Raw genomic sequence first — 27803 nt, forward strand, 5'->3', positions numbered from 1 at the left:
AACCTAGCCTGCTCCAGACCTGGGGTTCTGGGTGGGGTCAGGGTCAGGGAGGGTGGGCCACTCTCCACCTGCCGCCATCCACCTCCCTGCCTGCCTCAGGCTTCCAGGAGCTTCCCCAGGAAGCGGAGGTTGAGGATCTTGAGCTGCTCGTCAAGGTCCATGCGGACGATGCCGTCCTCACCGTCGATGCTCAGCAGGACTCCCGTGGCTTCGCGGTCCTCGCCCAGGATCACCTTCACCTGAGAGCGGTGGGCGTTCCATTAGGGCTCTGCCAGGGGCCTGCACCCCCTGCTCCCCAGCCTCGGCCCCGTCCCTACCTTGTTGTTCTTGGTGGGGGTGATGGGCTCCAGGTGCTCACTGGAAATGCTGACCACCTTCTCGCTGTCCTTCAGGTACACAGAGCACATGCCACCCTGGGGAGTAGGGGCAACCGGTCAGCCTGTCCTGCTGCCAACACAGGACTTGGGCCCACTCTCAGAGGGACATGCACGAAGAACCCCGGTTCGGATGCCTCAGTACCACATACATAGAAAAAGCCCCGAGTGGTACTGTGGCTCAAGTGGTAGAGCACTAGCCTTGAGAAAACCCAAGGACAAGGCTCAGGCCCTGAGTTAAATGCAGCTTCTCAGGCCCTTGACTCTTCCGGTCCTGAACTGGCCTCAGATCTGCTCCACATGCTCCTCCTGGGCCTTAAGTCTCCCAGGAACAGCCCCACAGTTCCCAGCCAAGTTCCAGACTTTGTCTTGGTCATTTCTCTTACCCATTACCTTCGAGCTCTGAGGCCTACCACTCAGCATTCTGAGGGTCCCTGTCACCCATCTTTCCCCATAGCCTTGTAGAGTATCTGGGTATGCCCGTGGGTTCAGACTTTCCTGCACAGGATGGTTCTGAACTGTGATCCTCAGAACTCAGCCTCCTGATCAAAGGTATGACCCACCGGCACCCAGCAAACCCATGGTAAGCGAGTGCTCTCCTGGTGTGCCCCCAACTCAAAACACAGGCTTTGTAATCAGTGTTGTCAGGATGAATCTTTTTTTTTTTCCCTTGTTGGTCATGGGGCTTGAACCCTGGGCCTGGGTGCTGTCCCTGAGCTCTTCAACTCAAGAGCACTGCCCTACTTCTTGAGCCACAGTGCCACTTCTGGCTTTCTAGTAGTTAATTGAAGATAAGAGTGTTATGGACATTAGTGCTGGGGCTGGCTTTGAACCGAGATCTGAGGATCTCCTCAGCCTCTTGAGTAGCTATGATTACAGGTGTGAGCCACCATGCCTGACTTGTCAGGATGAGCTTTTTTGGGGGGCTGGGGTGGGGTGGGGGAGTCATTGGGCTTGAACTTGGCCTGGGCACTGTCCCTGAGCTCTTCAGCTCCAGGATACCACCCTACCCCTGGGCCTGGGCATTGTCCCTGTGCTCCTCAGCTCCAGGCTACTGCCCTACCCTGGAGCCAAGCCCCACTTCCCTTTTCTAGAGCTTAATTGAAGATAAAGAGTCTCAGGTCCTTTTGTGCCCAGGCTGGCTTTGAACCTTGATCCTCAGATCTCAACCCCCTGAGTAGCTAGGATTACAGGCATGAGCCACCATGCCCGGCTATCCTTGGACACTTTTTGCTCAAGGCTAGCACTCTGCCTACTTGAGCCACAGCATCATTTGTTTTGTTTTGTTTTGTTTTTTCTTTTCTATGTATGTGGTACCAAGGAATTGAACCTGGGACTTCCTGCATGCTAGACCAGCACTCTACCACTAGGCCAAACTCGCAGCCCCATCAGGATAAACTTTAAGCTCAAGAGGAGAGTATGCTTTCCTGAAGGCTGAATGGGCATAAAACCACAAAGAATGGAAACAAGACAGGGACAAATATGTGCAAAGGCCCAGAAACCAGGAGAACTGGGCACAGAGGGGTCCCTGGGAATGGTACTGATGTCTCAAAGGACTATGAATGACACAAAGCAACCTCGTGTGGGTCGTGGGCTTTGGGATCACAGCAGGCCGACCTGCCCCATAACACCTCAAATCTTTCTGAGTCTATGTTCACTGATGAAGAGCATTTGATCAAGACAGTCTTAAAAACAAAAAAACAAGAAAAAAAAAAACAACTGGAAATGTGGCTTAGTGGTAGAGTGCTTGCCTAGCACTGGGTTCAATGCCTCAGTACCACATAGGAAAAACTGGAAGTAGCACTGTGGCTCAAGAGGTAGAGTGCTAGTCTCGAGCAAAGAAGTGCAGAGACAGTGCCCAGGCCCTGAATTCAAGCTCCAGGACTGGCTAAATAAATAAATAAACCAACCAACCAACCAACCAACCAACCAACCAACCAACCAACCAACCAGGTATTAGTGGTTTGTACTTGTCATCCTAGCTACTCAGGAGATTGAGATCTGAGAATTATGTTCAAAGCCAGCGCAGGCAGAAAAGTCCAACACTCTTATTTCTAATAAACTACTTTAAAAACTTTAAAAAACAAACCAAAACAAAACTAGGTGGTACTGTGGATAAAGTGGCAGAGTTCTATCCTTGAGAAAGACCAAGGACAATGCTCAGGCCCGGAGTTCAAGCCCCAGGACTGGCAAAAAAACAAAAACCTAAAAGTAGCACTATGGCTCAAGTGGTAGAGTATACGCCTTGAACTCTGGATCTGGGCACTGTCCCTGAGGTCTTCAGCTCAAGGCTACCACCCTACTCCTTGAGCCACAGCTCCACTTCCCGTTTCCTGATGGTAAATTGGAGATAAGAATCTCACAAACAGGCTGGGAGTTTGGCCTAGTGGTAGAGTGCTTGCCTAGCATGCACTAAGACCTGGGTTCGATTCCTCGGTACCCCACATACACAGCAAAAAGCCAGAAGTGGTGCTGAGGCCCAAGTGGTAGAGCTCTAGCCTTGAGAAAGTCCAAGGACAGTGCTCAGGCCCTGAGCTTAAGCCCAGGACTGGCAAAAAAAAAGAACCTCACAGACTTCAGTGTCTTGGCTAGTAGCTAGGATTGCAAGTGTGAACCATCTTGCCCAGCTGATCCTAGCTTCTTGAATCAGAAGACACAGGAGGATGGTGATTCCAAGCCAGTCTCTGCAGCAAAAATCCTTAAGATCCTTCCCAACCAATAGCTAGGCACAGTGATGCCTAGCTGCCATTTCAGCTTTTCAGGAGGCAGAGATAGGAGGATTGTGGTTCCAGGCCAGCCCAAGCAGGAAAGTCCCTGAGACCCCATCTCATTGGAAGAAGCTGGGCCGGTATGTGGCCAGCTGTCCTTCCTGCTATGACAACAGGCCTAAGGTAGGTGGAAAGCGAGCGGTCCAGGCATGTCCCTTCTCAAAATAACAGGGATGGAGGCGAAGCTCAGCAAAAGCACATGTCTACTAAGAAAGCAGGACATCCGGAGTTGAAACCCCAGTGAGATTAAAATAAAAAGCAGCAGCAACACAGAAACGGAGGCCCCCAGCCCACCCACACCCCATGTTCCACATACCGTGACACTGCGGATGACACCGGTCTGCCCCACCACCTGCGTGTCCAAATAGGTGTCCCGCACTTTCACCTGGATATCAGTGGTTACCCAATCGCTGGAGTTCTGCTCGATGCCGGAGCCCGGTGTGTGGGGGTTGTAGCCACCAGGAGAAGGCGCTCCGGGAGTCATGGGGCTGTAGCCTACGGGGCTCGGGCTGGGGCTTGCCTGTAAGGGATAGGGGGGTGAGCTGTGGGAACACTTGCTAGCCTAGCCATCTCCCTGCATGAGGCTCAGCCCAGTCCCCCCTCCCCCAGGGCAGGCAGGATATCCACACCTGATAGGCCATGGGGGAGGGCGTCGGGTGGTAGCTGGCAGGAGAGTGCGTGTTCTGGTAGCCTGCTGGGCTGGGCGCCACCTGGTGGTAGCTCTGGGGACTGGGGCTGGGCTGGTAGGAACCTTGTGGGGACGGGGCGGCGTAGGGGGAGAACTGGTCCGTGTTGTACCTGCAGACGTACAAGCAGGTGTTGCAGCAGGGAAGGATGAGGAAGGGCAGGGGGGAGGAGTGGGCAGGGGCCGGCCAGGCCTGGCCTGCTGGACTCACATGGCTGGCGTCCCTGGCGTCTGAGGGTTATACTGAGGGTTGACCTGAGGTGATGAGGGATCTGGGTAGCCAGGGGTCTGAGGGTTGGGGGTTCCCCCATAGGCCTGGGGGGATGGGGTGGGCTCGTCGTCAAAGGCATACTCGTACTCTTCCTCGGCCCTGTTGGGAACAGAGAAGTCTGTTGAGGATGACTAGTAATAAACAAAAATATCAATGTGGGGGCTGGGAGTTTGGCCTAGTGCTTGCCTAGCATACACAAAGACCCGGGTTCAATTCCTCAGTACCACATACATAGAAAAAGCCGTAAGTGGTGCTGAGGCTCAAGTGGTAGAGCTCTAGCCTTGAGAAAGTCCAAGGACAGTGCTCAGGCCCTGAGCTCAAGCCCAGGACTGGCAAAAAAAAAAAAAAAAAAAAATCAATGTGGTAGATGCTTCCAGCAGCACTGCAGCAGGCTCCCCGCAGTGGCAGGCTTGGACTTCCACTCCCAGCCCAGGGACTTGGGGGTGCCTTGTGTCCCCAAATGGCCCAGCATGGCCATGGACACAGCCTCACCTTGATGGCGTGTTGGGGTTGTTGGGGTCCCAGGCCCCACTCTGGGCAGGGGTGCGGCTCCCGTCATGCAGCGGTGTCTGTGAGCCATAATGTGGAGTACGGCTGCCTGCAAGGGGAGACAGGCGTGGCCATCGCACAGTCCTACCTACTTGATCCCCGCCACCCTCCCCTCCGTCCCTGGGGAGCCCCCGGGAGTCCTCACCATCCTGCAGGGGGGTCTGGGAACCATACATGGGCGTGCGGGAGCCAGAACCGTACATGGGCGTCTGGGAGCCGTACATGGGCGTCCGCCCATAGGACGAGGCCATTCCTCCTGGACGCCACGAGTCCCTGCGGGCACAGAGAACGGGCAGGCGGGCACATGGGGCCTTCTGCCCCCGCCCTGTAATTCCCACACCCCTCACCACCCTGCCGTGCGTACACTGTGGTAAGCCGCTGGCGGTCCACAGAGATGGTCTGGCAGGTGGAATGCAGCTCTACACGGGCTGTGGATTCCGTGGCATCCTTCACCACACCAATGTAGCCTTGGCAGGGGGGCAGGAGGCAGAGGTCAAGTGGGTGCCCTCCTCCCCCCCCAGCTCCTAAAGCCACACCCAAGGCCACCACTCACCTTTATAGGGCCCCTGGGAGATGCGGACTGTCTGGCCAATGAGTTCATTGTCTCTCCGCCCTCGGCCACTGCCCATGCCACCACCACCTGGGCTCCCGAAGCCACCATGCTGACCTGGGAAGGCAGAAGGATGTCACCAGTCCCCTGGACAGCGTCTTCCCCTCTCGTGCCTTACTTATACCAGAGTACCCTCAAAGCTCTCTCCACCTGCTTGATCCCCCACTTCCCTGAGATGGGCCTCTCTTGTCCACCCCCCGTTGACTGGACTTTCTTACTCCTAATCTGGGGTGGGAACTCCAGAATACCCAAGGCCTCTTTCCCCCCTCCCCGGCTGTGCCACCCCCAGTCTCACCTCCAGCGCTGGGATGCATGGGACTGCTGATCCGAGGGCTCATTGGGGCAAAGCCACCCAAGGTGTAGTTGGTGACATCGCGAGGCTAGGGAAGGGACAGAGAGACAGTGAATGGCCCCTAGCCACAAGGTTCTGGCTTGAACCAGGACCTCGCCTCTGACCAGTCAGGTATTTCCATCCCTACTGATAAAGCCCCAAAGCCATGGGAACTCAGCATGGGGCTCGACAGTCATCTCCTGGCCCCAGGTGCCCAGGCCAGCTTTCCTCTCTGATTCCTGGTCCTGCCCAACTTTCCTCCACGGCCCTCCTCAGGGCCTTTGAACTTGTTCTTTCCCAAGTTACTCATGGGGCTCTGCTTCCCTCTGCTCAGATCTACTGAAACCTGTCCCTTTCCCTGCCTCACCCCAGTTCCCCAAGTCTGTCCTCACCTTTGAGCCCCCGGCCAGCACCAGGTGGCGCATCTTGCAGACAAACATGCCACCATTCTCCACCAGCTTCTTGCAGTGCAAGAAGACGAAGCTTCGGTACAGGTGTCGGATCTCGCCTTCCCGGCCCTAGGCAGGAGGAGGAGAGGAAGGGGAGGTGACTCAACTTGGCACCTCCCCTCAGTCCCACTGGAAGCGCAGGAGAAGGTACTCACTGAGTGGGGGCCATCAATGACCTTGACGATGTCCTTCACGTGGATGTTGTTCTGTTCGGAGTCCAGGGCCACAGCGAAGCGGTTGTCCTTCTTCTGGGTCACAGCCTGGTGCCTGACCGTCACCACCTTCCCGTGCATGTTCAATACCTTCCCAGTGAGAGTGCAAGAGGGTGGCATGGGGCAGGGGACAGTCCCAAGCTTACAAGTCTTTACTTCCACAACCTGGGAGGAGGCTGCCCTCCTGATCCCAAGGACCCCACCCCTCCCAACTCCCATTGGGTGAACCTGGAATTCGCTGAGTCCTGTGTTCTCTGACTGACATCCAGGGGAAGGAGAGGGGGGGAGGGCACCCACAGCACCCCATCTTTGCCAAAGCACCCAATCCTGGGATTCATATCTGGCCTTACAACCCGGGTTCCCCCACCTTACTGGGCACAGGATGCCCAGTGTGGTCAGTAGTCTTGCAAGAGCCTTGGGCAGGTCTGCCACCACCCAGCAGTGTACAGGCTTGTGAGATGTGCTTAAAAGCAAACCCGCGTGTGCGCACACACCTGGAAGGTTTCCCGCTCCAGCCGCACGATGACGCCCACAGTGCGTGGGTCCAGCTGAACCAGCTCTCCCCACTCGTGCTGGCCCCCAACATCCACACCCGAGGCTGTTTCCGAGCAGAGCTGCAGGTCCCGGGGAAGCACCTTCAGCTGTGGGGAGATGGCCGGGGGTGAGGGGCTGGTCCTCGGGGCCTGCTCTGTGGCTCACCTCGGGGTGACCCGACCGTAGCCCCCCCACCTCATGCATGGTGAGATCGGAGAAGAGGATGACGAAGCTTTCCTCCACGCGCACAATAAGGCCCGTGTCGCCCTCGAATCGGCCAGCGATCACCTTCACGTGGTCGCCCATCTTGAAATACTTGCGAAGCTCCTGGGCTGGGAACTCCAGCATGTCCTGGAGGAGAGGGCGTGGGAGACCGTGGGGGACAGGTGAGAGGGGCTCCCAACGCCGGCGCCCCACCTTTGTCACCTCGAAGACACCCAGGCTGACCCAATGGGGTCCTGCAAGGCGAGGCCTGTCCTCAGGTAACGAGGAACCCTGACGCTGCAGCACACCCTGCCTCTCCACGGGCCACGCGCACCTTGAGGTCCTCGTGCTTGGGCATGATGGTGATCTTGTTGCCGTCCACGCTGAGGACCTTGCCCTGCAGGTTGATGAGCTCGCCCTCGCACACCTCCACGTTGTCCCCGGGCTGGAAGTTGTGCTCTCGTTCCTTCCCTTAGGGATGGACACAGACCGGGGATGACTGAGCAGCTCAGCCAGACACTCTCCGCCCCGCCTTCCTCAGCCCGGACAGGGCTGGACCCCCGTACCTGTGCCCTCCGTCACCACCTCCAAGTCAATGCCTTCTGGCTGGTCCTCGAACTTCTCTAGCTCTGACAAGGTGGGTTTCACACCCTCAGTGATCTAAGCCCCCAAGGGCAGGTGCAGAGGTAAATGAAGTCAGCATCAGGGTCCCAAGGGAGGGGACTTGAGATCAACCCATCGCCTCCAGCACTGCCCCGTGCCCCTTACCACGGCAGACATGGCGAAGCTCTTGAACAGAAAGCCCTTCCGGCTGTAGCGATTCCCCTCAAAGATCAAGAAGTCACCATCGGAGGCCACGTCGCCCCCCAGGGACCTGGTAGTTTGTGAAAGAAGACAGAAGGGTATGGGAAGGGAATGTCGCCCTACCTCAGTTTCCCCATGTCGGAAGAGGAACAAGAATGCATCCCAGACCTCCAGCACACTTCCTCAGGGGAAGAGTGACTTCCATCCACACACAGGCTCTCCCCTAGGAAGGGTATGCAACCCCCGGCAATGCCATCCACTCTGCCTTCCTCTCTAATGTGGCACTGTCACTAGCAGAACAGGACTAGAGCCTCTCCCTACCCTGGCACGTGCGCAGGAGAACAAGCCAGGCTTGCTGAACTGTCTCCCCCACAGGGTGGGTCTGGGCGAGGTGACCAGCATGCTCTGCTGGGCATGCAGGGTCTCTCCTCTTCTGTGTCCCCCCTCCTTATGCCCAGCCAGCACAGAGGAATGGGCTCCACCCCCTCAGGTAGGCAGAAGAAGCTCAGCTTAATGCAATCCTCCTTATGCCCCTTAGGTAGCTAGAGTTGACCACTGTCAACCCACTTTGTAGGAGAGGAAACCTGAGGCACAGGCTTTATAAAGTCCTACTACCAAACTAGCCACTCCATGGAAAGCCCGCCAAGGGCCCACTGAGGCACAACCTGGCCCCCAATGGTGGAGCTTACCTGATCTTCTCCGCATCAAAGAGCCTCTGTGGAGGCCGCTTGAACTTCTTTCGCTTGGCAAACCAGTCTTTCTGTAGATGGGAGTTCGAGCACGGGTGGGAAGAGTGAGGGAGGAGGGGGCCACAGTGGGGCTCGGGCACCCCGGACCCGGGCCACCCCTCCCCCACAGTACCAAGCTCATGCGGGCCTTGATGCGGTCGTAGTCGATCCGAGGGATCATCTTCAGAGAGATGGTGTTCTGGCTGGGCTCCACGTAGTCCACCTGAGAGGGTGGTGGGTGGGAGGTGAGCAGAGCCCTGCCGTCCCTCCTTCCTGCACCCCAGACAACAGGAAGGAGCAGAGGGCGAGGGGCAAACCATTCACTGCATGCCTGACACCTCACTGGGTGTCTGAAAAGACCCTCAATGCCAGGATCAGTGGAGCTGAATGCTGTCTCCAAGTTGCCCTTCCCATCGTGAATCTCACTGGCCTTCAAATATCCTGACTTCATAGTCGAGCACCGGTGGCGCGGGCTGGTAACTAATTACTCAGGAGGCTGAGATCTGAGGATTGTGTCCCAAGTCAAATCAGGCGGGAAACGGTGGCTCTAGTGGTGAAGTGCTAGCCTTGAGCAAAAGAAGCTGAGGGACAGAGCCCAGGAGCCCAAGCCCCAAATTCAAGCCCCAAGACTGGCCAAAAAAAAAAAGAAAAAAAAAATCTCTCTTCTGCTACCTTGGCATAGGTCCTGTTTAGCCAGAACTTGCTGCTCATGCTGAGGTAGCAGTGACCTCCCCAAGCTTCCTGATCCTATTGAGACACCTAATGTGGGGGAAAGCCACCCTCTTTTGAGGGCATCTACGTGATGCACTGTGGGATATTCCCAGCATTCCTGGCTTTTATACATCAGATGTTATCAACTTCCTTTCCAAGAGATGCAGAGAAAACCTATCCTGGCTACTATGAGCTTGTCTCCACAATCACCCAAGTAATACTACTAACATGAAAGTCCTGCAATCCTGCTCAGGAGGCTGAGATCAGAGGATCATGGTTTGAAGCCAGCCCAGGCAGAAAAGTCCATGAGACGCTTACCTCTAATAAACTAATTAGAAAAACCCAGAAGTGGTACTTTGGCTCAAGTGGCAGAGCGCTAGCTTTGAGCACAAAGAGGCTTAGGGATGGTGCTCAAGACCTTAGTTCAAGACCCAGAACTGGCAAAAAATAAAAGTAAATAATAATAAAATTAAATACAAGTCCGACTGCATCCCTTAAAAACCTCAGAGCCCAAAGGTAGAGTACAAAACCTGGATCCATCTGCATTCTTGTCTCACCGACTGATTTCCTGCCTACCAATTCCCCAAGAACTACAGTAAACTCATCAGTCATCTTTAATCATTCCTCAGAATGCCCTCAAATCTCACAGGAGATGGCCATCCACTTCTGTGTGCTCAGAGCTCTGCTCCCCACAATCTGAGCAGCATTCAGTCGCTGCCCTCAGCAGGGGCGAGAGGGACCATAGGGGAGAGCAGGACGTGGGGGAGGCTGGGGCTTCGCCCCCTGCTGGTACCTGAGCGATGTCATCTTTGTAGATGCCTCGCTTGAGGCGCACCCAGGACTTGGGCTTCAGGTTGGCCACCTCCTTGACCACTTTGAGCACATCCGTCATCTCCTTGATAGGTACCATCTGCTGGTTCCAGTAGCCGAGCCGCAGGTTGCCCACGCCCTCGATGGCCTGCTTTACGTGTGTCTGTTTGTAGGCCTCCACGTAAATGTAGCCCTTCACGTGCTCTGGGGCCACCACTGACTTGATCTGAAGGGGCTGTGGGGAGCAGGGGTGGGGGGAGAAGGAAGAGGCGTGAGGTCATACCGATGCCTGCACACACAACTGGCCCTTGGGAGCTCTCTTCTAGGACACTAACACACAGAAGCACGGTGCCCAGTAGCACGGGCACAGGGAGAAGCAGAGCAGGTGTGGTAAACCGACAAGACTGCCAGCTTTAAACAAAATGGGACTGGTATTTTGGATCTTTCTCTTTTTTGCCAGTCCTGGGAGTTGAACTCAGGGCCTGAGCACTGTCCTTGGGCTTTCTTAAGAAAGCCCAAGGACAGAGCTCTACCACTAGAGCCTTGGCGCTACTTCCAGCTTTTTCTATGTATGCGGTACCGAGGAATTGAACCTGGGTCTTCGTGCACGCTAGGCAAGCACTAGGTCAAACTTCTGGCCTGGTTCTTTTTTCTCAAAGCAGGGTCTCTCTCTAGCTAGCTAGGCTGGCCTGGAAACGAGATCTGCGGCTTCAGGCTCTCACATGCTGACATGACAGACATGCTCCATGGCATAAACTATGGTTTAAGCAGTGAGGGGCGTACGATTAAGAGTGATGGAAGGGCGCTGTGGCTCTCACCAGGCTACCGGCCTATAATTGTATAATCTCAGGAGGCTGAGATCTGAGGATTGTAACTCACAGCCAGCCAGAGCACTACAGACTGTGAGACTCTTATCTCCAATTAACCACTGGAACACTGGAAGGGGTGCTGTGGCTCCAAGGGGAGGGTGGTAGCTTAGAGCTGAAGAGCTCAGGGACAACACCCATACCCTGGGAAATGGTGGGGTAAGCCTTGAGCTGAAGAGCTCAGGGAGAGCGCCCAGGCCCAGAGTCCAAGCCCCATGACCAAACCAAAAACAAGAAAGAAAAAAGAGTAAGGAGCTTGGAGTATGTCATATTGGTAGAGCGCTTGCCTAGCATGCACGAAGCCCTGGGTTCAATTCCTCAGTACCACATACACAGAAAAAGGTAGAAGTGGTGCTTAAGCAAAAGCTTAAGTTTGCTTAAGTGGCATTAACCAAAAGAAGCTCAGGGGACAGTGTCCAGGCCCTGAGTTTAAGCCCTAGGACCCGGGAAAACAAAACAAAACTACATTTTGCAAAGGCAAAATGTCCAGAACAGTCAAATCTATAGATAGAAAATGGATTGGTAACCAGCGATGCCGAGAAGAAGGGACTGCTAAGAGGCAGAGGCTTCTTTGGGGGATAATGAAGTACTCTGGACCTACACAATGTGAATGACTGTGACCATATCATATGTACTAAAATAAGAAGAGTGCTTGTTCAGACCTTCCTGCTTGGCTGGCTTTCAACCATGATCCTTAGATCTCACGTCTCTTGAGTAGCAAGGACTATAGGTGTGGACCACTGGCCCCTGGCCTATGAGACTCTCATCTCCAATTAACCACCAGAAAACCAGAAGTGGAGCCGTGGCTCCAAGTGGTAGAGTTCTAGTCTTGAGCGAAAGAGGTGAGGGACAGCAATGAGGCCCTGAGTTCAAACCCCACAACTGGCAAAAGGATAAATAAAGATACGATGGAATTTTAGGCAGTGACTGTTAACACAACAACGCTGGGTAGGTAAAGGAAGCAAAATGACCCAAAGTTAGATGTCAGTCAAAGCTCCATTTTAAATTGCCAGATGTGGTACTACACACCTGTAATCCCAGCTACTCAGGAGGTCAAGGGAGGAGGATGGAGGTTCAAGGCCAGCCCAAGAAAAGTTAGGATGAGACCCTCATCTAAAAAAACACAAGGACTGGAAGAATGGCTCAAGTGGTATAGCAGCTGCCCAGCAAGCACCAGTATTGAGTTCTATCCCCAGTACTGATAAACCAACAATTCAAATCAAAGTAGCTCTGGGAAGGCACAGCAATCTTGTCCATCTAGTGGACGGCTCTGCTCACACAGGGGCACCCGGTGCCCTCCCAGCCTTTCCTCCCGCCTGGGTTTGCGGCCTGCCATAGGCATACCGTGTCTGTGAACTGGTAGGCGATGAACTTGCGCATCAAGGAGATGGCTGTGGCTCGTTCTTCTCCAATCTGGAAGAAAGAGGAGCTGGGAAAGCTGCTAAGATGGAGAGGGCAGGAGCAGGGGTCTAGCCAGGGCAGGTGGTGGGCAAGCCAGGAAGTAGAGGAGGAGAGGAAGAGGAATAAGACAAGCAGGGATGGGGAGGGAGGGCAGGGGAGGATGACTACCGGGCCAAGGAGACCCAGCACAGACAGACAGCCCCCCACCTTCCCAGATACTCAGGACACATACCTTACATTTGACAGTCCACAGATTGGGGTCCCTACACAGCAGAGAAAGAGGAATCCTTTAGTAATAGCCTCCAGGAAGAGGAATGGCCAGAACATCCTTCTCCCCCTCCTCCATTCCCTGGGGTCACTCTGCTCTCCCCAACCCAGAACTGGCCACCCCCCACCCCATCCCGTCCCATCCTTATATGTGACTCTATTCTGATCTCTGCCCAGTGACCCATGCAAAATCCCTACGGGATCCTCTGTCCAGCCCCTTACTTCACTCCGGGAAGCAGCTGCTGCTGGGTGATGTCATCTGAGAGCTCATCAGACCCTCCGTACACCCTGGAGAGAGAAGGGCAATGGGAGGGAGGAAGTCCCTCCTTCCCTCCCTGCCCTTCCTGCCCGGGACCACCTGCTCTCTGCCTGGCCCTTACGTCTCGCCTACAGATGACTTGGCGTATTTCTTCATGTAATACTCTCCCAACTCTTCTTCTCGTTGGTCCCTGGGGTAGGAGAGAAGCGAGCAGACACAAATTAAAAGTGGAGAAAGCATGAGGTGACCTGCTCCAAGTCTCCCCAAAGGAGCTAGGCCCCAAGTGTCCCCCCATCACACATCCACTCCTTGTTCACCTCCAGAGATTCTGCAGGCGGCGGGCCCCAGAGCGGTCTTCATCCAGGACCACATTATCAATATTGGAGGCTGGAAACGGAAGGTGGGGGTGTGTAAGTAAAAGGGGGGACAGTGGGCTGGAGGCAGAGGTGGGCCCCCCAGCCACCTGGCTGAGTAAAGCCCCAAACCCCTCAATCCCACTTCTGCCCCCCATCCTAGTCTGCACCCTGCTTCTTATCAAACACCTGGGAATGGGGCCCAGCTGCTTGGGGATGGGGGGTATCGGGCAATCCTGAACCTCAGCCACTTTCTAAGCACCGGGGTGTTCCCCTCACAACCATACCCAACCCCTCCCTTTGCTGGACACCTGCCCCCGCCCCCCAACTCCCTGCCCCCGAACCCTACCTAAGTGAGAGCCCTGGGACCAAGGTAGAGGCTGAGGGCAGGATGGCACCCCGGAAGGCGCAACTGAACTGGCAGGACATGGGAGGAGGGACACAAGTCCCAGTGCCAGGTTCTTACCTTCAATCTCTTCTACTTGGAAGAAGAGGAGGTGGTGGTGGTGGTGGTGGTGGTGGTGGTGGTGGGCGAGGGCAGACAAAGTATGAGCCAAATTATAGCAGCAAAATCAACCAATGGGTTGGGGGGAGGGAGGAACACAGGAAGGTCGACAAATCAAAAGTAAAGGCCAGGCACCGGGTGGTTGGGGAGAAGCCGAAATGTATGAGGTGCACAAGACGGAAGTAACAGGGGAGGGGAGCACTGGCCCAGGAAGTGGGGGAATCTAGGAGGTACCCACCCTACAACCCACGAAAGGGATTGGCTGGAGCCCTGGGGTCCAAGAGTTGTCTCCCCACAACTGCCACCCCCACCCCGCCTCCCCCACTCGTGGGCCTAGAAGAGAAAAGAGGGGAGCCGCCTCTCTGGCAAAGACAGAAAGAAGCGAGGTGAAGAGGGTGGGTTAGAGTGGTGCGGGGCATGGGGGGAGAAGGCTGGGAGACCCTCTCTGGCAGGCCTCTTGCAAAGGTAGGGCCCCTCCACACACCTTTCTCCAGGATGTCCTCGGCTCCGTCCTCCCACTGGTCTTCGTCCTCATATTCATCATCCACATCTGAAACAGGAAAACCAAGGAAATGCTCCAGGAGCAGTGGGGGCATGGGTGATCTGGGGACAGCAGCCTCCAGGAGGCATGTCATCGGCACAGTGGGTAGAGAACAGAAGGCCAGGATGTGGGGCTCTACCAGGCGGAGCCCCTGCTGTAATAGCAGGCAGGTCTGTGTGCAGATCTACCTGGCTCTGCTCCATCTCCCTGCAACATACCCATTTAAAGAGATCCGAGATGGGTGTGGTGACACAGACATAATCAAGGTATTTGGGAGGCAAAGGCCGGAGGATTCAAAGTTTCAGCCTGGGCTATATAGCAAGACCCTGTCCTAAAGAAAAACCACGAAGGCTGGGAATGTGGCTTAGTGTTAAGACTGCATGCCTGGCAGGCATGAAGTCCTGGGTTCTGTGTACGTGTACCACATATACAGAAAAAGCTGAAAGTGGTGCTGTGGTTCAAGTGGTAGAGCACTAGCCTTGAGCATAGAGAGGCTCAGGGACAGAGCTCAAGCCCTGAGTTCAAACCCCAGGACTGGCAAAAAAAAAAAAGAAAAAAAAAAAAAAGGAGCAGAGGGGGAGGGGAGAAACATTCTTGGGTCTGGAAGAATAACATGTGCAAGGCCTTAGGTTCCAGGAGAAAGGGAAGAAGGAGCTTTAGGGCAGGGGGTGGGCTGGGGGAATTTGATTGTCAGCATTACAAAAGGAAGGGAAGAAAAAAGGGAGGGAAGGACAAGGCAGAGCTAGGAGGATCAAAAGTTCAAGGCCAGGCTGAGAATTTGTGCTTTCCTCACATTCATGAAGACCAAGGTTTGATTCCTTGGTACCACATACATAGAAAAAAAAATCAGTGCTGTGGCTCAAATGGTAGAGCTCTAACCTTGAAAAAGTTCAAGGACAGTGCTCAGGCCCTGAGCTCAAGCCCAGGATTGGCAAAAAAAAAAAAAAAAGTTCAAGGCCAGCTGTGCACCAGTGGCTCATACTCATACCTGTAATTCTGGCTACTCAGGAGACTGAGATCTGAGGATCCCAGTTCCAAGCCAGCCCGGGCAGGAAAGTGAGTGAAACTCATATCTCCAATTAACCACCAGAAAAACCTGAAGTGGTACTGTGGCTCCTTCAGCTCAAGTTGCCTGGGCAACTTAGCCAACCCTGTCTCTAAACAATGTAAGAGCCTGATGCTATAATAGCCTAGTCCTAGACCACTAGCCCAGCATGTTTGAGACCTGGGTTCAATTCCAGTACCACAATGTATTTTTTAGTTTTTAGTTTTGTAGGTCATGGGGCTTGAACTCTAGGCCTGGGCGCGCTACCATGCAGCTCACAATGTTTTTGTTTTTTTTAATATAAAAGGAAAAGAATCTGAGCTGCACCCATTGAAATCTGCACAGTGCTATTCCCTGTGACGTACCAGCCTCGTCCAGAATGAAGCCACCATGGCGGGGTTTCTTGGGGGGCCGGTCATCATCTTCCTCTTCTTCTTCCTCATCATACTCCTCTTCCTCCTCCTCCTCTTCTTCCTCAGCCTCCTCTTCCTTTGCACTCCGTCTCTCTTCCTCTACCTATGGTGATCAGGAAGCACTGGGACCCCAAGGTTCCATCCCACACCCAACCTAGAAACCCTGATGCCAGATGTGACTGGTTACTCCATCCTCCCTGCCCTGGCACTGCCCCTGCACTCTCCCTCCTTCAGTGAGGGCTCCACTGCACCCAGCCACCATCAAACCCACTCACCATCACCTGCACCTTGGCTCTGCTCCCCCTCTACTAGACCTGGGCAGTAGCCCCACTGGGCTGATCCACTGGCCCTCGGGGCCCTCATGTCTGGCCACCCTTCCCTCCCTAGTCATGTCTCCTCCAGCCCTTGGGGACAGCCCTGGGACACGATGGTCACCAAGTATATCAGTCACCTTGCTCTCTCCTTAAGCCACTTTACTTACCTTCAGTGACCCAGCCGACATGGCCTTCTGCCTCCAGCCCCCCTCCCCCCCCGACCCCCATGCTTTATCTAGAACATAGATCCCTGCCCTAACATGCAGCAGTGAACTCCTAGACACCCCCCCAAATGCCCTCTGAGCCTTGACACCTGGCATGTGTCACACGAACACATGCTGGCATGTGCCAGCCTCCTCCAGCTCCCTGCCGGCAAAACCAATCTTCTGGATGCCACAACTCTATCTTCCTCTTCAGCCCCACCACAATCCTAGACCACAAGACTGCATCCAATGCTGGGCCCTTGCTTTGGTCCTCTCCATTTTTTTTTTTTTTTTTTGTCAGTCCTGGGCTTGAGCTCAGGGCCTGAGCACTGTCCTTGGACTTTCTCAAGGCTAGCGCTCTACCACTTGAGCCTCAGCACCACTTCTGGCTTTTTGCTATGTATGTGGGGTACTGAGGAATTGAACCTGGGTCTTCATGCATGCTAGGCAAGCACTCTACCACTAGGCCAAACTCCTGGCCCCAGGTCCTCTCCATTTGTTTCCTGTCCTCTAATCCCAAAGGTAGTGTCCCCAACTTTGAATGCTGGCCTTTGTTTTTATGCAGGTATTAGACACTACCTCTTAGCTTTTTTGTTAAGTGTTCTAACACATGAGCCACAACTCCAGTTCTGCCTTTTTGCTGGCTAACCAGAGATGATTCACATAGCCCTCTTCTGCTGAAACTTACTTCCAACCTTGATCCTCAGATCTCAGCCTCCAGAGAGGCTAGGATTATACATACGTGTGTGACAGGAACACTGGGCTCAAGGGTCAGCCTTTATTTAGTCCTTCCTTCCATTTCCACACTGCAACCATTTATTTACTTGACATTTCCTTTAAATCCAGAGGGTTTGGGGCAAGACTGGGGACCCTGAGCATACTAAGCAAGAGCTCTACCCAACCCCCTAGTTCTTTTTTGCTTTCCTGTTTTCCAGGTCTCTCAAGTAACTACAAGTCCCCTGCCTTGCATTTTAAATTATCTTGAAAGACAACTGTTTCAGTCTTAAAGTGTTTCATAATTAAAAGCTTTTCAGAAGTCAGCTTGTTACAATTTGAAACCAGAAAGTAACCATTAAGACAATGTAAAACAATGTTATTAAATCCAACAGAGACACTGCCCGACTGTAGGGAGGCTTGCCTTAGCCCCTCCCCCATGCACTCTCTCTACTCCCATAGCCTGTCTCTGTCTTTACCCTTCCCTACCTCTCAGAGCACCCAGCCAAAATCCCGGTGTCCACTACAAATGGTACGCTACTTGTACCAGGCTGGGGTTTAGTTTGATTTTTGATGCCAAAGACATCATCAAGAACCTGGGCTACACTCCCAGCCCCTGTGTCAAACTCTCAGTACTGGCCAACATTCCTATGTTGGTCCTTGATAGAAAGTTGTTCTCAGATGGGTGGCTCTGGGAGACAGCACCTGGCTGGCATGTACAAACACATGGGTTAGGTCCCCAGCAAAGTAAAACAACACATGATGATGATGATGATAAAAATTTAAAACAAAACAAACACATGCACACACACACTGGATGTGGCAGTATACATCTGTAGTCCCAGAAACCTATGGCAGAAGGGTCAAGAGTTCAAGAGTAACTTGGGTTACATAGTAAAACCTATCTCCAAAAATAATTAAGATCTCTTCTGCTTCCCTCTCATACTTTAATCATTCTTTCCTGCCAGGTGTTGGTAGCTTGGCCTGTAATCCTAACTACTCAGGAGGCTGAGACCGGGAGGACTAAGGGTGTTTTTGTTTCTTAGTTGGTTTTTATTTTGTTTTGTTTGCCAGTTATGGGGCTTGAACTCAGGGCCTGAGCACTGTCCTTGGGCTTTCTCAAGGCCCTAACTAAGGTTGCTTTAAAACAAGCTTGGGCATGGGCCAGGAGTTTGGCCTAGTGGTAGAGTGCTTGCCTAGCATGCACGAAGACCTGGGTTCAATTCCTTGGTACCACATACACAGAAAAAGGTAGAAGTGTTGCTGTGGCTCAAGTGGTAGAGTGCTAGCCTTTAGCAAAAGAAGCTCAGGGACAGTGCCCAGGCCTTGCCCCAGGATTGGCCAGTAGGAAGGCTAAGAAAGGAGAATGGTTTATGCAAATCCTATCTTAAATAATAATAACACATTGGCTGGATGCCAGTGGCTCATCCCTGTAATCCTGTCTACCAAGGAGGATGAGATCTGGAGGACTGTGATTTCAGCCCGGTGCTTTCTTTAGTATTTTGCTACTGAATTTGGTTCTTGCCAGAACTTGAGAGTTAATTCCACTGGCACTGGAGCTTGAACTCAGGGCCCCACCATCTCACGATGACCTCCAGTCTGGCCTTTTGTCTGTTAACTGGTCTTTTCTGCCCAGTCTGGCTTCAAACTTGCAACCTCAGATCTCATCCTCTGGAGTAGCTGGGATTAAAGGTGTGAGTCACCGGGCCTTTGATTTGTTTTCCTTTCAGAACGTGTTTATCCAAGAGCCCGGCGTACACACAGGGAAGAACCCTAGCGCACAGAAGGCGCCTCAGATACGTTTCTGAGACCAAACAACCCCGCCACAATAACATCCACCACGCTCAATCAACTTGATTTCGCTGTGCCCGGCGCGACCCCAGCCCCCCTCGGCTCCGCTGCGACTTGCCTACTTTTCTCTCTTACTCCTGAGAAGGTGCGAGTGCCCAGAAACCACCGATCTGGGTCCCCAGCCCGGTCCCCAGGCGGATGCAGCGCCTCTCCCTGGGTCCCCCCCGGCCCCCCAAGCTGCACACCTCGGCTTCCTCGCCATCGCTGCTGCGCTCGCTGTCCTCCTCCTCCGAGAAGTTGCTGTCTTCGCTGTCCGACATCTTCCGCTGCTGGGGGAAAAGAAGGAAGAATCAAGACTGCAGCTGCTACCCCGTGCCTCAGTTTCCCCGCAAGTTTCTCGGGTTGAACTTAAAAAAAAATAAAATCCCCGGGCGCACTTCCGGACAACTCCGTGCTGACAACCGCGATGCCCAGTGGGGACTCTCTCTATGCCACTTCCACGGAGATCCACCGGCCCCCGAGCGGCCCGGCCCACGCCAGCAGCCCAGGGGCGTCCCAGCCCCCTCCGCGCACGCTCCGCACCGCGGCGGAGCAGCTGCCTGAACCTGCGATCCCAGCTGCTGGTCCACACGACGCCCGGCTGGACTCCGGAGCGCTCTCGCGAGAACCTAGCGGTTCCTCTCGTCTGCTGATGCGTGAGTTCCGGGTTGGTCCGGGAGGAGTCAGAGTCACTTCCGGTCTCCATCTAGGGAGTGGCCGCGTTGGCTTGAACGGAGCGCCATCTTGGGAGAGGCTAAGCTAGAGGAGCTGCTCAGCTCCAGTGACTCAGGAGTGTGAGATCTGAGGATCAAGGTTCAAGGCCAGCCCTTCACAAAAGACCTTGGGACACTGGAAAACGGGAAGTGGGGCTGTGGCTGGAGGGGTAGGCCTTGAGATGAAGAGCTCAGAGACCACGCCCAGACCCAGAGCTCAAGGCCCACGACCAACAACAACAACAAGCAAAGTTTCTCACCTCCAAGAACCGACTTCTTCAAGCCTAGGAATCCGTGCTCCAATTCTGAGAGCTGTTTATTCATTGTCTTGGAGAGCCTGTGCAATGTCATTCGGAGTCTTGGAGACATGCCTAGGGGATGTGTGTCCCACCTGGCAAAAAGAAAAAAAAGAAAAAGAAACCAAATCTGAAAAGAGAAAAAGATCCGGTGCTTGTGGTTCTTGCCTGTAATCTTTGTGAAATGACAGCTGAGGATCCACGTTTGAAGCCAACCTGAACAAGAAAGGTTGTGAGAGGATTTGCTCCAATCAGCCACCAACAAGCCAGAAGTGCAGCTGTGGCGCAAATGGTAGGACGCTAGCTTGAGTCCAAAGGCACAGAGTTCAAGCCACAGGACCTGCACCAAAAAGGAAAGAGAAAGAAAATCACCACTGCTAAGTGACATCAGCTGGAAGTTTGCATATGCCCAATACCATGTTCATCTTGGACATTAATAGTATTTTTGTAGATGTGAGTCTCATGCACCTATCACAGAGGGTGAAGAGAAGTTAATGTACTTAAAGGATACAGACTAGTACGAGGCATAGAGAAAACACTAAGAGTGTAATCATTGTCTTTATTGTTTATGTAATTATTCTAGGTACGACTGGGTTTTGCTTACTTTTAAAAATTTTGTTTTTTGTTTGTGTGTGCTGGTACTGGAGGCGTGGCTCAAATGGTAGAGGCCCAGTAATGGTGCGCTACACACACACACACATGGGCGGGCATATATGTGATTTGAGGGATTCCGGAGAAAGCTTCTAGGTTAGAGATCCTGAAAGGGGACTCTGGGAATAGTATTCTGGTGTTTGTGTGAGAAAGTCCAAAATGATTAGGCCCTGAGGATGTAGAAATTCTGGGGGGGGGGGGGGTGAATTGACTTGGGCCGGGAGTTTTGACCTAGTGGTAGAGTGCTTGCCTAGCAAGCTCAAAGACCCAGGTTTGATTCCTTGGTACCACGGGCATAGAAAACAGCCAGAAGTGGTGCTGAGGCTCAAGTGTTAGAGCTCTAGCCTTGAGAAAGTCCAAGGACAGTGCTCAGGCCCTGAGTTCAAGGCCCAGGACTGGCAAAAAAAAAAAAATGACTTGGAGAAGGTCCCCGGGAGGCTGTTGCAATATAAGGCTCTGGCATAGGTGTCCTGGGAAATAAGGATTCTAGCCGGGGAGGGGAAGAAGTTGGGGGACTGCTGGGTTAGTGAGTCCTAAAGAAAGAATGAACTAGGGAAAGACTCTCCTGTGTGGCAGGAGAGTCAAGGGCCTAGGACAGGAGGGCTCTAAAGTGGCAGGTTAAGTAAGGTGGCCTGAGAGCACGATTCTGGGAGGGGAGGATTCTGATAAGACCGAAAGGAAGAAAAGTCGTATACAGAGTCTAAGGAGGGGCGGGGGGCGATGTGATGAGCAACAGATTGTAAAAGTGCTCTGGAAAGAAATGGATTCTGGGGGTAGGGGGCAGCTTTCTGAGCATCCAGCTTTGTCTCTTGCATTAGACTGGGAAGGGGAGAACTGGCGGGGGGGGGGGGTGGGGGGGGTGGGAGGATTCTGGAGACACAGAGGAAAAGGAGATGTATCCAAGGGGCAGGCCTGCCCGGAGGGCGCGGGTAGAAATCCGTGACAATGCCTGGGGCCAGACGCTAGGGCCTCTTCCGAGCGCAGGCCCCGCCCTCTCTGCGGCCTAGCCACGCCCCCTCAGCGACCTAACCCCGCCCTCTCTGCGGCCTAGACACGCCCCCTCAGCGGCCTAGGGCGTTCCCGCCACCCCCCAGAGGCCCCGCCCCAGCCGTAAAGCGCCGTCCTCGCGTCGCAACGCACGGGGCGCTCCACGCGCCTGCTCAGACCTGGAAAAAAAAAAAAGCCGTCGGGTTGGCCTCGCTCTTTCCTTTTCCGGTTTCGGCGCCGCGCGGTGTGGAGCTCGCGGTGTGGAGCTCGCGTCTGTCTTCGGAGCCATGCCGTCCAAGGGCCCGCTGCAGTCCGTTCAGGTCTTCGGACGCAAGGTGAGCCCTCGGCGCGTCTCGGGGAGCGCCCCGGCGTTTGGGGAGGGTGGGATCGGCGTAGAGCCTGGGCCTAAACGTGCCCCCCTTCTTTATCCCCTCTTCCCTCCCTCCCGGCCCCCGCCCCGTCCCTCCCGCTTCCCACAGAAAACCGCCACCGCCGTGGCCCACTGCAAGCGCGGGAATGGGCTCATCAAAGTGAACGGGCGACCCCTGGAGATGATCGAGCCGCGCACGCTGCAGTACAAGGTGCGGATCCGGAGAGGCTTTGACCCAGTCGGAGGGCACGCCGCGTCGAAAGCGGGGTCCTCGGGGCAAAAAAAGGGAAAGAGGGGGGGCTCGGGTGCGGACGATGTCACGAGCCGGGCTGGGAAAGTGCCCGGCGCTGGTGACTCACCTGTAATCGCACGTGCTGAGCCCGAGCCCTGGAGGATGCAGCTCGGAAGCCAACCCGAGCGGGACCCCTTCGGTCCCAGTTAAGCATCCCGAGCAGCAAGTGGAGCTGTGGCTCAAGTGGTAGACCATTAGCCTCGAGCAGAAAAAGCTGAAGAGATTGGGGTTTGGCCTAGGGGTAGAAGTGCCTGCCTAGCATGCAGAAATGGTGCTGCGGCTCAAGTGGTAGAGCTCTAGCTTTGGGAAAGCCAAGTGTTCAAGCCTGAGTGGCAAAAAAAAGAAAAAGCTTACAGACAATGACCAGGCCTTTAGTTGTAGAACTAAACCGAGGGACCTAAGGCCTGGGAAATGGCAAAATCTATGCAGCTTGGTCTGTGTTTTCATTTTGCACTCCGCGCCAGCCCCACTGCTTCCCCTCCTCCCCAAGGTCTGAGCAAGCATTCGATTATTTGATCCATACGCTGTACTTTTTTTTTCTTTTTTATTGTATTGGAGGAGTGTATAGAGTGGTAACAGTTACATTTCTCAGGTAGTAGGAGCATTACTTCTGGGACCTTGATACCCCTTCTTATGGTTTTGTCCCCCCTCACAGAAGAATTTTTCTTGATTCTGTTTCTCACATAGAATCTCATCTCTTTTTGCTCATATTTGCCTGGACTTCAGCCCTCCTGTTTAAGATTCTGGAATGTCTGGGATGATCGGTGTGCAACACCTTATTCAGCTTTTTTTTATTTGGTTGAGGATTTCCTGGTGTTTTTGCCAGGACAGCCTTCAAAACGTATAATCCCATGTAGCTGGTAGTAACAGGTGTGAGCTAGGTGCCTTAATTTTTTTTTTTTTTAAAGAGCATGTATTCCTGAGGGTAAAGGATGGGTTTTATTGCTGATGAATCTCAGCTGTCCTGTAGATCGTGAGGCTTGAACTCAGGGCACTTTCTTTAAGCCACAGCACCACTTCCAGTTTTATAGTGGTTAATTAGAGATAATTCTCCAGACTTTGCTGTCTGGACTGGCTCCCAACCACTGTCCATCCTCACATTTCAGTGTGGAATAGCTAGGGTTACAAGTGTGAGCCACTGTCTCCTGCCTTTCTCAAGGATCTTAATAGGATTTGGGCAGAGTCTTTGCCTGTGCTCTTTAAAATAATTTTTTTAGAGCAATCCTGGGGCTTGAATACATGGCCTGAGCTCTGTTCCTGAGCCTCTGTGTTCAAGGCTAGCACTCTACCACCTGAGCCCCTGCCCCACTTCTGGCTTTAACTCAATAGTTCCTTGGAGGTGGTAGTCTCATTACTTTTTAAAAGGAACATGGGCTGGGAATGTGGCCTAGAGCTACAGTGCTTGCGTGCATGCATGAAATCCTGGGTTCCATTCCTTGGTACCACATACACAGAAAAAGCCAGAAGTGGTGCGGTGGCTAAAGTGGTAGAGCATTAGCCTTGAGCAAAAAAAGTTCAGGGACAACACCCAGCCCCTGAGTTGAAGTCCCAGGACTGGCAAAACCAAACAGAATATGAAAGTCCTTTGTTAGTAGATACTGCGTAGTTGTTCCTGGGTTGAATGATTCCTAAGCGACCCAGATGGCCCCAGGCCCAAAAGCTTCCAGCACAGTGAGTCTCCAGGTATGGTGGTCTGAATGTCGAAACTAGTCCTAAGCAGTCAGGCTGGGATAGGGAGCCTAAGGAAGTTTGGAAAGGGCTGAAGTTGTGAAGATGGCACCACTGGGAGACTTTAAAAGGAAGAATAGCGGGCTGGGAATGTAGCTTAGTGGTAGAGTGCATGCCTAGCATGCCTGAAGCGTTGGGTTCAATTCCTCAGTACTACATGAAGAGAAAGCTGGAAGTGGCACTGTGGCTCAAGTGGTAGAGTGCTGACCTTGAATTCAAGCTTTTTTTAAAGTTTCACCAGGCCTCTTTCTTGTTTGGAGTTCTGAAAGGGCAGCTGAGTGTTTGCTGCTGCTGTTCTAAGAATCCTTCCTAGAGGTGGGTTTCTGAGGTTCTCAATCATTGCCTCTTCTATAGTTACTGGAGCCTGTTCTCCTTCTGGGCAAAGAGCGGTTTGCTGGTGTGGACATCCGTGTCCGTGTGAAGGGTGGTGGTCACGTGGCTCAGATTTATGGTGAGTTCCAGGCGAGGGGTGGGACAGGGTGGGCACGGTGGCAGTGAGGTGGTCCCTCCCTCCCAGTTCCAATAATAATCCTCTGTGTGTCTTCCTCAGCTATCCGGCAGTCCATCTCCAAAGCGCTGGTGGCCTATTACCAGAAGTGTGAGTTAGGAGTCCTTCCCTTCCCGGTGGGTGATGGGAGGGGGAAGAGGTCTTCTGGGGTTACCTGTATCTTTGCCTTTCTCGTTTCTAGACGTGGATGAGGCTTCCAAAAAGGAGATCAAAGACATCCTCATCCAGTACGACCGCACTCTGTTGGTGGCTGATCCCCGGCGCTGCGAGTCCAAAAAGTTTGGAGGCCCTGGTGCCCGTGCCCGCTACCAGAAATCCTACCGATAGGCCTGTCGTGGGGTCCAGATTGGCACTCCCCTTTGTAATAAAGATTGTGGGATTTTAAGGTTCCAAGGACTGTGCTGTGCTTTTTCTTTAGTGGATGGAACATCAGAAGCTGTTGCTGGGCTTGTGGCCAGATTTTATTTGATCTGATTTTTTTCTTCACCCGTGGGTGTGGGGTATAGGGGTAGAGCTGAGGAGGGAGTGGTTCTGCTTTGTCCTGGAGCCTAGGCTTCTACTCTACACTGGTGTCCTCCCTTCCCTGTGGCTTTGTTTGGCTTTCTTGCCCTGCTCAGAGAACCCCTTCTGTATATAGACATTTTTACTACTGAGCTGTATCCCAGCCCCACCAGCAGGTTTGCCCGTCAAAGCTGGTGGCCAATATGCTTTATCCATGCAAGTTCAGCCTGGAGTTCCACGTCCACTGCCATTTTAGTAGCTGCAAGAGTAGAGGAAACCTGGAAGGTCAACAGAAAAGGCAAGGAAGACTTCTTGGACTGTCACCTCAGCAGATAAGGGCCATGCCTAAATGGAAGTAGCCTAAATGGGGCTTGATTTTATTTTTGACCAGCCCTGGGGTTTGTCTTGCTTTTTATTGAATGCTAGTGCTCTACCACTGGAGCCACAGCACCACATCTTCAGATCTTAGCTTCCTGAGTAGCTAGGATGACAGACAGAAACCACCAACACTTGGCTTTCTTTTTTTGGCCCAGTCCTGGTGCTAAAACTTGGCCAGAAGCACTGTCCATAGGCCTTCTCAAGGCTAGTGCCCTACCACACGGCACCACTTCTGGCTTTTTCTGTGTGTGGTACTGAGGAATCAAACCCAGGTCTTCATGAATTCTAGGCAAGCACTCTACCCTTAGGCCACATTCCCAGCCCCAAGACCTGGGGTGTCTAGATTAGGTTCCCATGTGTGGTATGACACATTTCTCTTGGAGGTTTATTTTCATGTCTAATGGTATAAGCCAGTTTCCAGGTTGGATGTGTGGCTGTCTTGAATCCCTGAATTTGAACCCCCATTCCTCTACCTGTTCCCCCAAAAGCCAGCATCAATGAAACTTGGTAGTATAAGCTGAAATCCCAAAACTGGGGAGGTTGAGGCAGTTTTCAACCAGATTGATCCTGTCTTTTATTCTTGTGTGTGCCCTAAGCTACTAGTTTCCTTTTGAAGTACAAGAGTAACAGGAAGTAGTTTGCTATGGGTATATGAGCAGGCTGCTATTCATACCAAATTAGGTGGCCCTGTGTGGTCCCCTAAGAACCTTTCCCCTTCTTTGGGAGAAAGATATGAGAACCCACTCTTTGCTTACCAATTTTTTTTTTGTGTGTGTGTGTGTGTGGGTCATGGGCAATGAGTCTTGGGTCCTTTTGTACTGGGGCTGGCTTTGAACCTTGATCCTCAGATCTCAGCCTCCTGAGTAAATTACAGGTGAGCCTTGGCGCCCAGTTTCACCTATAGTCTTAAACATCTCTACCAAGCTAGGTACTGATCTGGGGTCCCCTGTGGTGGCCACTGCTTAGGAGTTCTGGGGAGCACAGGTAATGTCTAGTACCAATTTTCCAAGCCAATTGCAGACAAAGCCAAGAGTGGTCCAGGGCTTCCATGATGAGTGGCCCCATATCGGCATGACTCAGGGCAGCCCCTCCCCCAGCCCCATGCTGTCCACCCATGGCTGACCTGAACCTGGGCAACGGAGTGAGGTGGATGTGAGCTCAAAGCACCAAGTAGCTGCCAGGCCAGCAATGCCAGGCATCCTTCATTGCCAACCTCGGTGACTGCATTGTGCAGCCAACAAGCTGTGAGCTTCAGGGGAAGGAGGGAAGGAGACCAGGGGATTCTCTACCTCAGCCTTCCCAGTAGCTGGGACATCCCAGGCCATACTTGGGTACATTTTTTGAGATCTGGAACCAGGCCATGAAATGGAGGCAGGAGAATCCATTAGAGGAGCTGGGGCAGGCCAGGGTCCGATAGTTTTTCCTAGAGGTCCAGAGACCCTCTAACAGGCTCCTGGCTGCCTCCCAAAGGTACAGCTGGGACACATCTGCAAAGGCCCATCCATACCTCCCCCTCCTTCCCGGCCATGGAGCAGACAGTCCCTTCTCCCTCCCTTCCTCCACAAATGCCAGGAATTCTGGCTTCAAGAGCCCAGGCCAGGAACTTTTCCTTCAGCGGGACATCTACAGCTGGGGGTGGGTGGAAACAGGAAGAAGAGGAGGCCTTAGTTACAGCCTGACCTTAGGAACTCACAACTCCTTCTTCAGCCATATAGTTTGGGGTCTCCTCCAGCCCCCACATGCCTCTCCACAATCCTGCCTACAGGATCCTGGTGCACAGTAACAATAGACACCAGTAGCTGTTTCTGGAGCCCCAGCCTTTGTGCTGGCGGGCTGCCCCACTTTAGGGAACTTCCGGAATCTTCTTCCTCTTGTACCCCTCGGAGCAAGAACCCTTGGCACTGGAGAGGTCCTCTAAGATTTATCTCGGCGCAGTCTCTTGATGTCTGTACCTCAATTTCCTCTGGTAACTAAAAAACACCCTCAGGAGGAGGCCAGGAGCCAGGGGAGTGGGGGTGGGGAATTCTGAGCATCACAAAAAGGAAATAAAAATTCCCTTCTTCCTTTTAGGAAAAGGAAGGGGGTGAAGACCATAAAAAAAAACGAAGGAGCTCATAGAATACAGGTAGCATTCAGTTAGGCTCAGTTCTTTTGTGATAAGCCAGTTGCTGCAGTCGAAATTCCTAGACCCTGGCCTTGCACGTTTACCGGGGTGGGGTGAGAGTGGCAACAGATGGGGGGAGCACTGTGATTTCGACAATGCCTTTGGTGAGTCAGATATTCAGGCCCACTTTGGGCAGTGGTTGACACACCCACTGCATGCCAGCATCATTCCTACAGGCCGACAATGTCATTTTACAGGCAAGAAAAAAAACCCCCAGAGCATAATCACCCACCAAATAGAAAGGACGGACTGGAATGCACAGCCAGGCCACCCGGGTGGGGGGGTGGGGGCAGCAGGCACAGAATTCCAGGGCAAGTTCCACAAGCTTCCAACATACTGCTTAAATCATGTCCCAGAGTGGGCATGCCACTGGTGGGAGGAACTGTAAGATTCTCACATAGAAGCCTTTTGTGTGTCTGGACTCACTTGTTTTGTAGGGTGGGGGAGTATGTTGAGGAATTATA

At 53.3% G+C, this 27803-nt stretch overlaps 2 protein-coding genes across 2 annotated transcripts; one reads left to right on the forward strand and one right to left on the reverse strand.

Moving 5' to 3' along the window:
* Positions 1-46: 46 nt before the first annotated feature.
* On the reverse strand, positions 47-19288 carry Supt5h (SPT5 homolog, DSIF elongation factor subunit). The gene is made up of 30 exons (XM_090322742.1): positions 19150-19288; positions 18958-19041; positions 15643-15793; positions 14176-14241; positions 13653-13664; positions 13151-13220; positions 12955-13023; positions 12797-12862; positions 12540-12570; positions 12251-12319; positions 10024-10275; positions 8653-8742; positions 8481-8551; positions 7756-7861; positions 7554-7647; positions 7322-7458; positions 6979-7134; positions 6744-6890; positions 6193-6339; positions 5981-6106; positions 5553-5637; positions 5201-5314; positions 5012-5114; positions 4793-4920; positions 4591-4696; positions 4039-4197; positions 3772-3940; positions 3459-3662; positions 318-413; positions 47-239 (listed from the first exon to the last, which is right to left on the reverse strand). The coding sequence occupies exons 2-30, from the start codon at positions 19030-19032 to the stop codon at positions 96-98; spliced, it is 3243 nt and encodes a 1080-aa protein (XP_090178868.1). The 5' UTR covers positions 19033-19041; positions 19150-19288; the 3' UTR covers positions 47-95.
* Positions 19289-21620: 2332 nt separating this feature from the next.
* Positions 21621-24685, forward strand: Rps16 (ribosomal protein S16). The gene is made up of 5 exons (XM_090322905.1): positions 21621-21733; positions 21878-21979; positions 24143-24239; positions 24339-24386; positions 24478-24685. The coding sequence occupies exons 1-5, from the start codon at positions 21686-21688 to the stop codon at positions 24621-24623; spliced, it is 441 nt and encodes a 146-aa protein (XP_090179031.1). The 5' UTR covers positions 21621-21685; the 3' UTR covers positions 24624-24685.
* The last annotated feature ends 3118 nt before the right edge of the window (positions 24686-27803 follow it).

Source organism: Megascapheus bottae, chromosome 31 (assembly GCF_031878675.1).
Source record: "Megascapheus bottae isolate mThoBot1 chromosome 31, mThoBot2.hap1, whole genome shotgun sequence".
Classification (NCBI taxonomy): Eukaryota; Metazoa; Chordata; class Mammalia; order Rodentia; family Geomyidae; genus Megascapheus; species Megascapheus bottae.

What these genes read in the sequence shown, in the direction of transcription:
- Supt5h (XM_090322742.1), bottom strand. Translation starts at nt 19,032, where the DNA reads ATGTCGGACAGCGAAGACAGCAACTTCTCGGAGGAGGAGGACAGCGAG. An exon ending in GCGATGGCGAGGAAGCCGAG is followed by an intron (nt 15,794 to 18,957) that starts GTGTGCAGCTTG and finishes TGATCACCATAG; the next exon opens with GTAGAGGAAGAGAGACGGAG. An exon ending in CCAGACCCCCCTGCAGGATG is followed by an intron (nt 4,697 to 4,792) that starts GTGAGGACTCCC and finishes CTCCCCTTGCAG; the next exon opens with GCAGCCGTACTCCACATTAT.
- Rps16 (XM_090322905.1), top strand. Translation starts at nt 21,686, where the DNA reads ATGCCGTCCAAGGGCCCGCTGCAGTCCGTTCAGGTCTTCGGACGCAAG. An exon ending in CGCGCACGCTGCAGTACAAG is followed by an intron (nt 21,980 to 24,142) that starts GTGCGGATCCGG and finishes CCTCTTCTATAG; the next exon opens with TTACTGGAGCCTGTTCTCCT. An exon ending in GGTGGCCTATTACCAGAAGT is followed by an intron (nt 24,387 to 24,477) that starts GTGAGTTAGGAG and finishes TCTCGTTTCTAG; the next exon opens with ACGTGGATGAGGCTTCCAAA.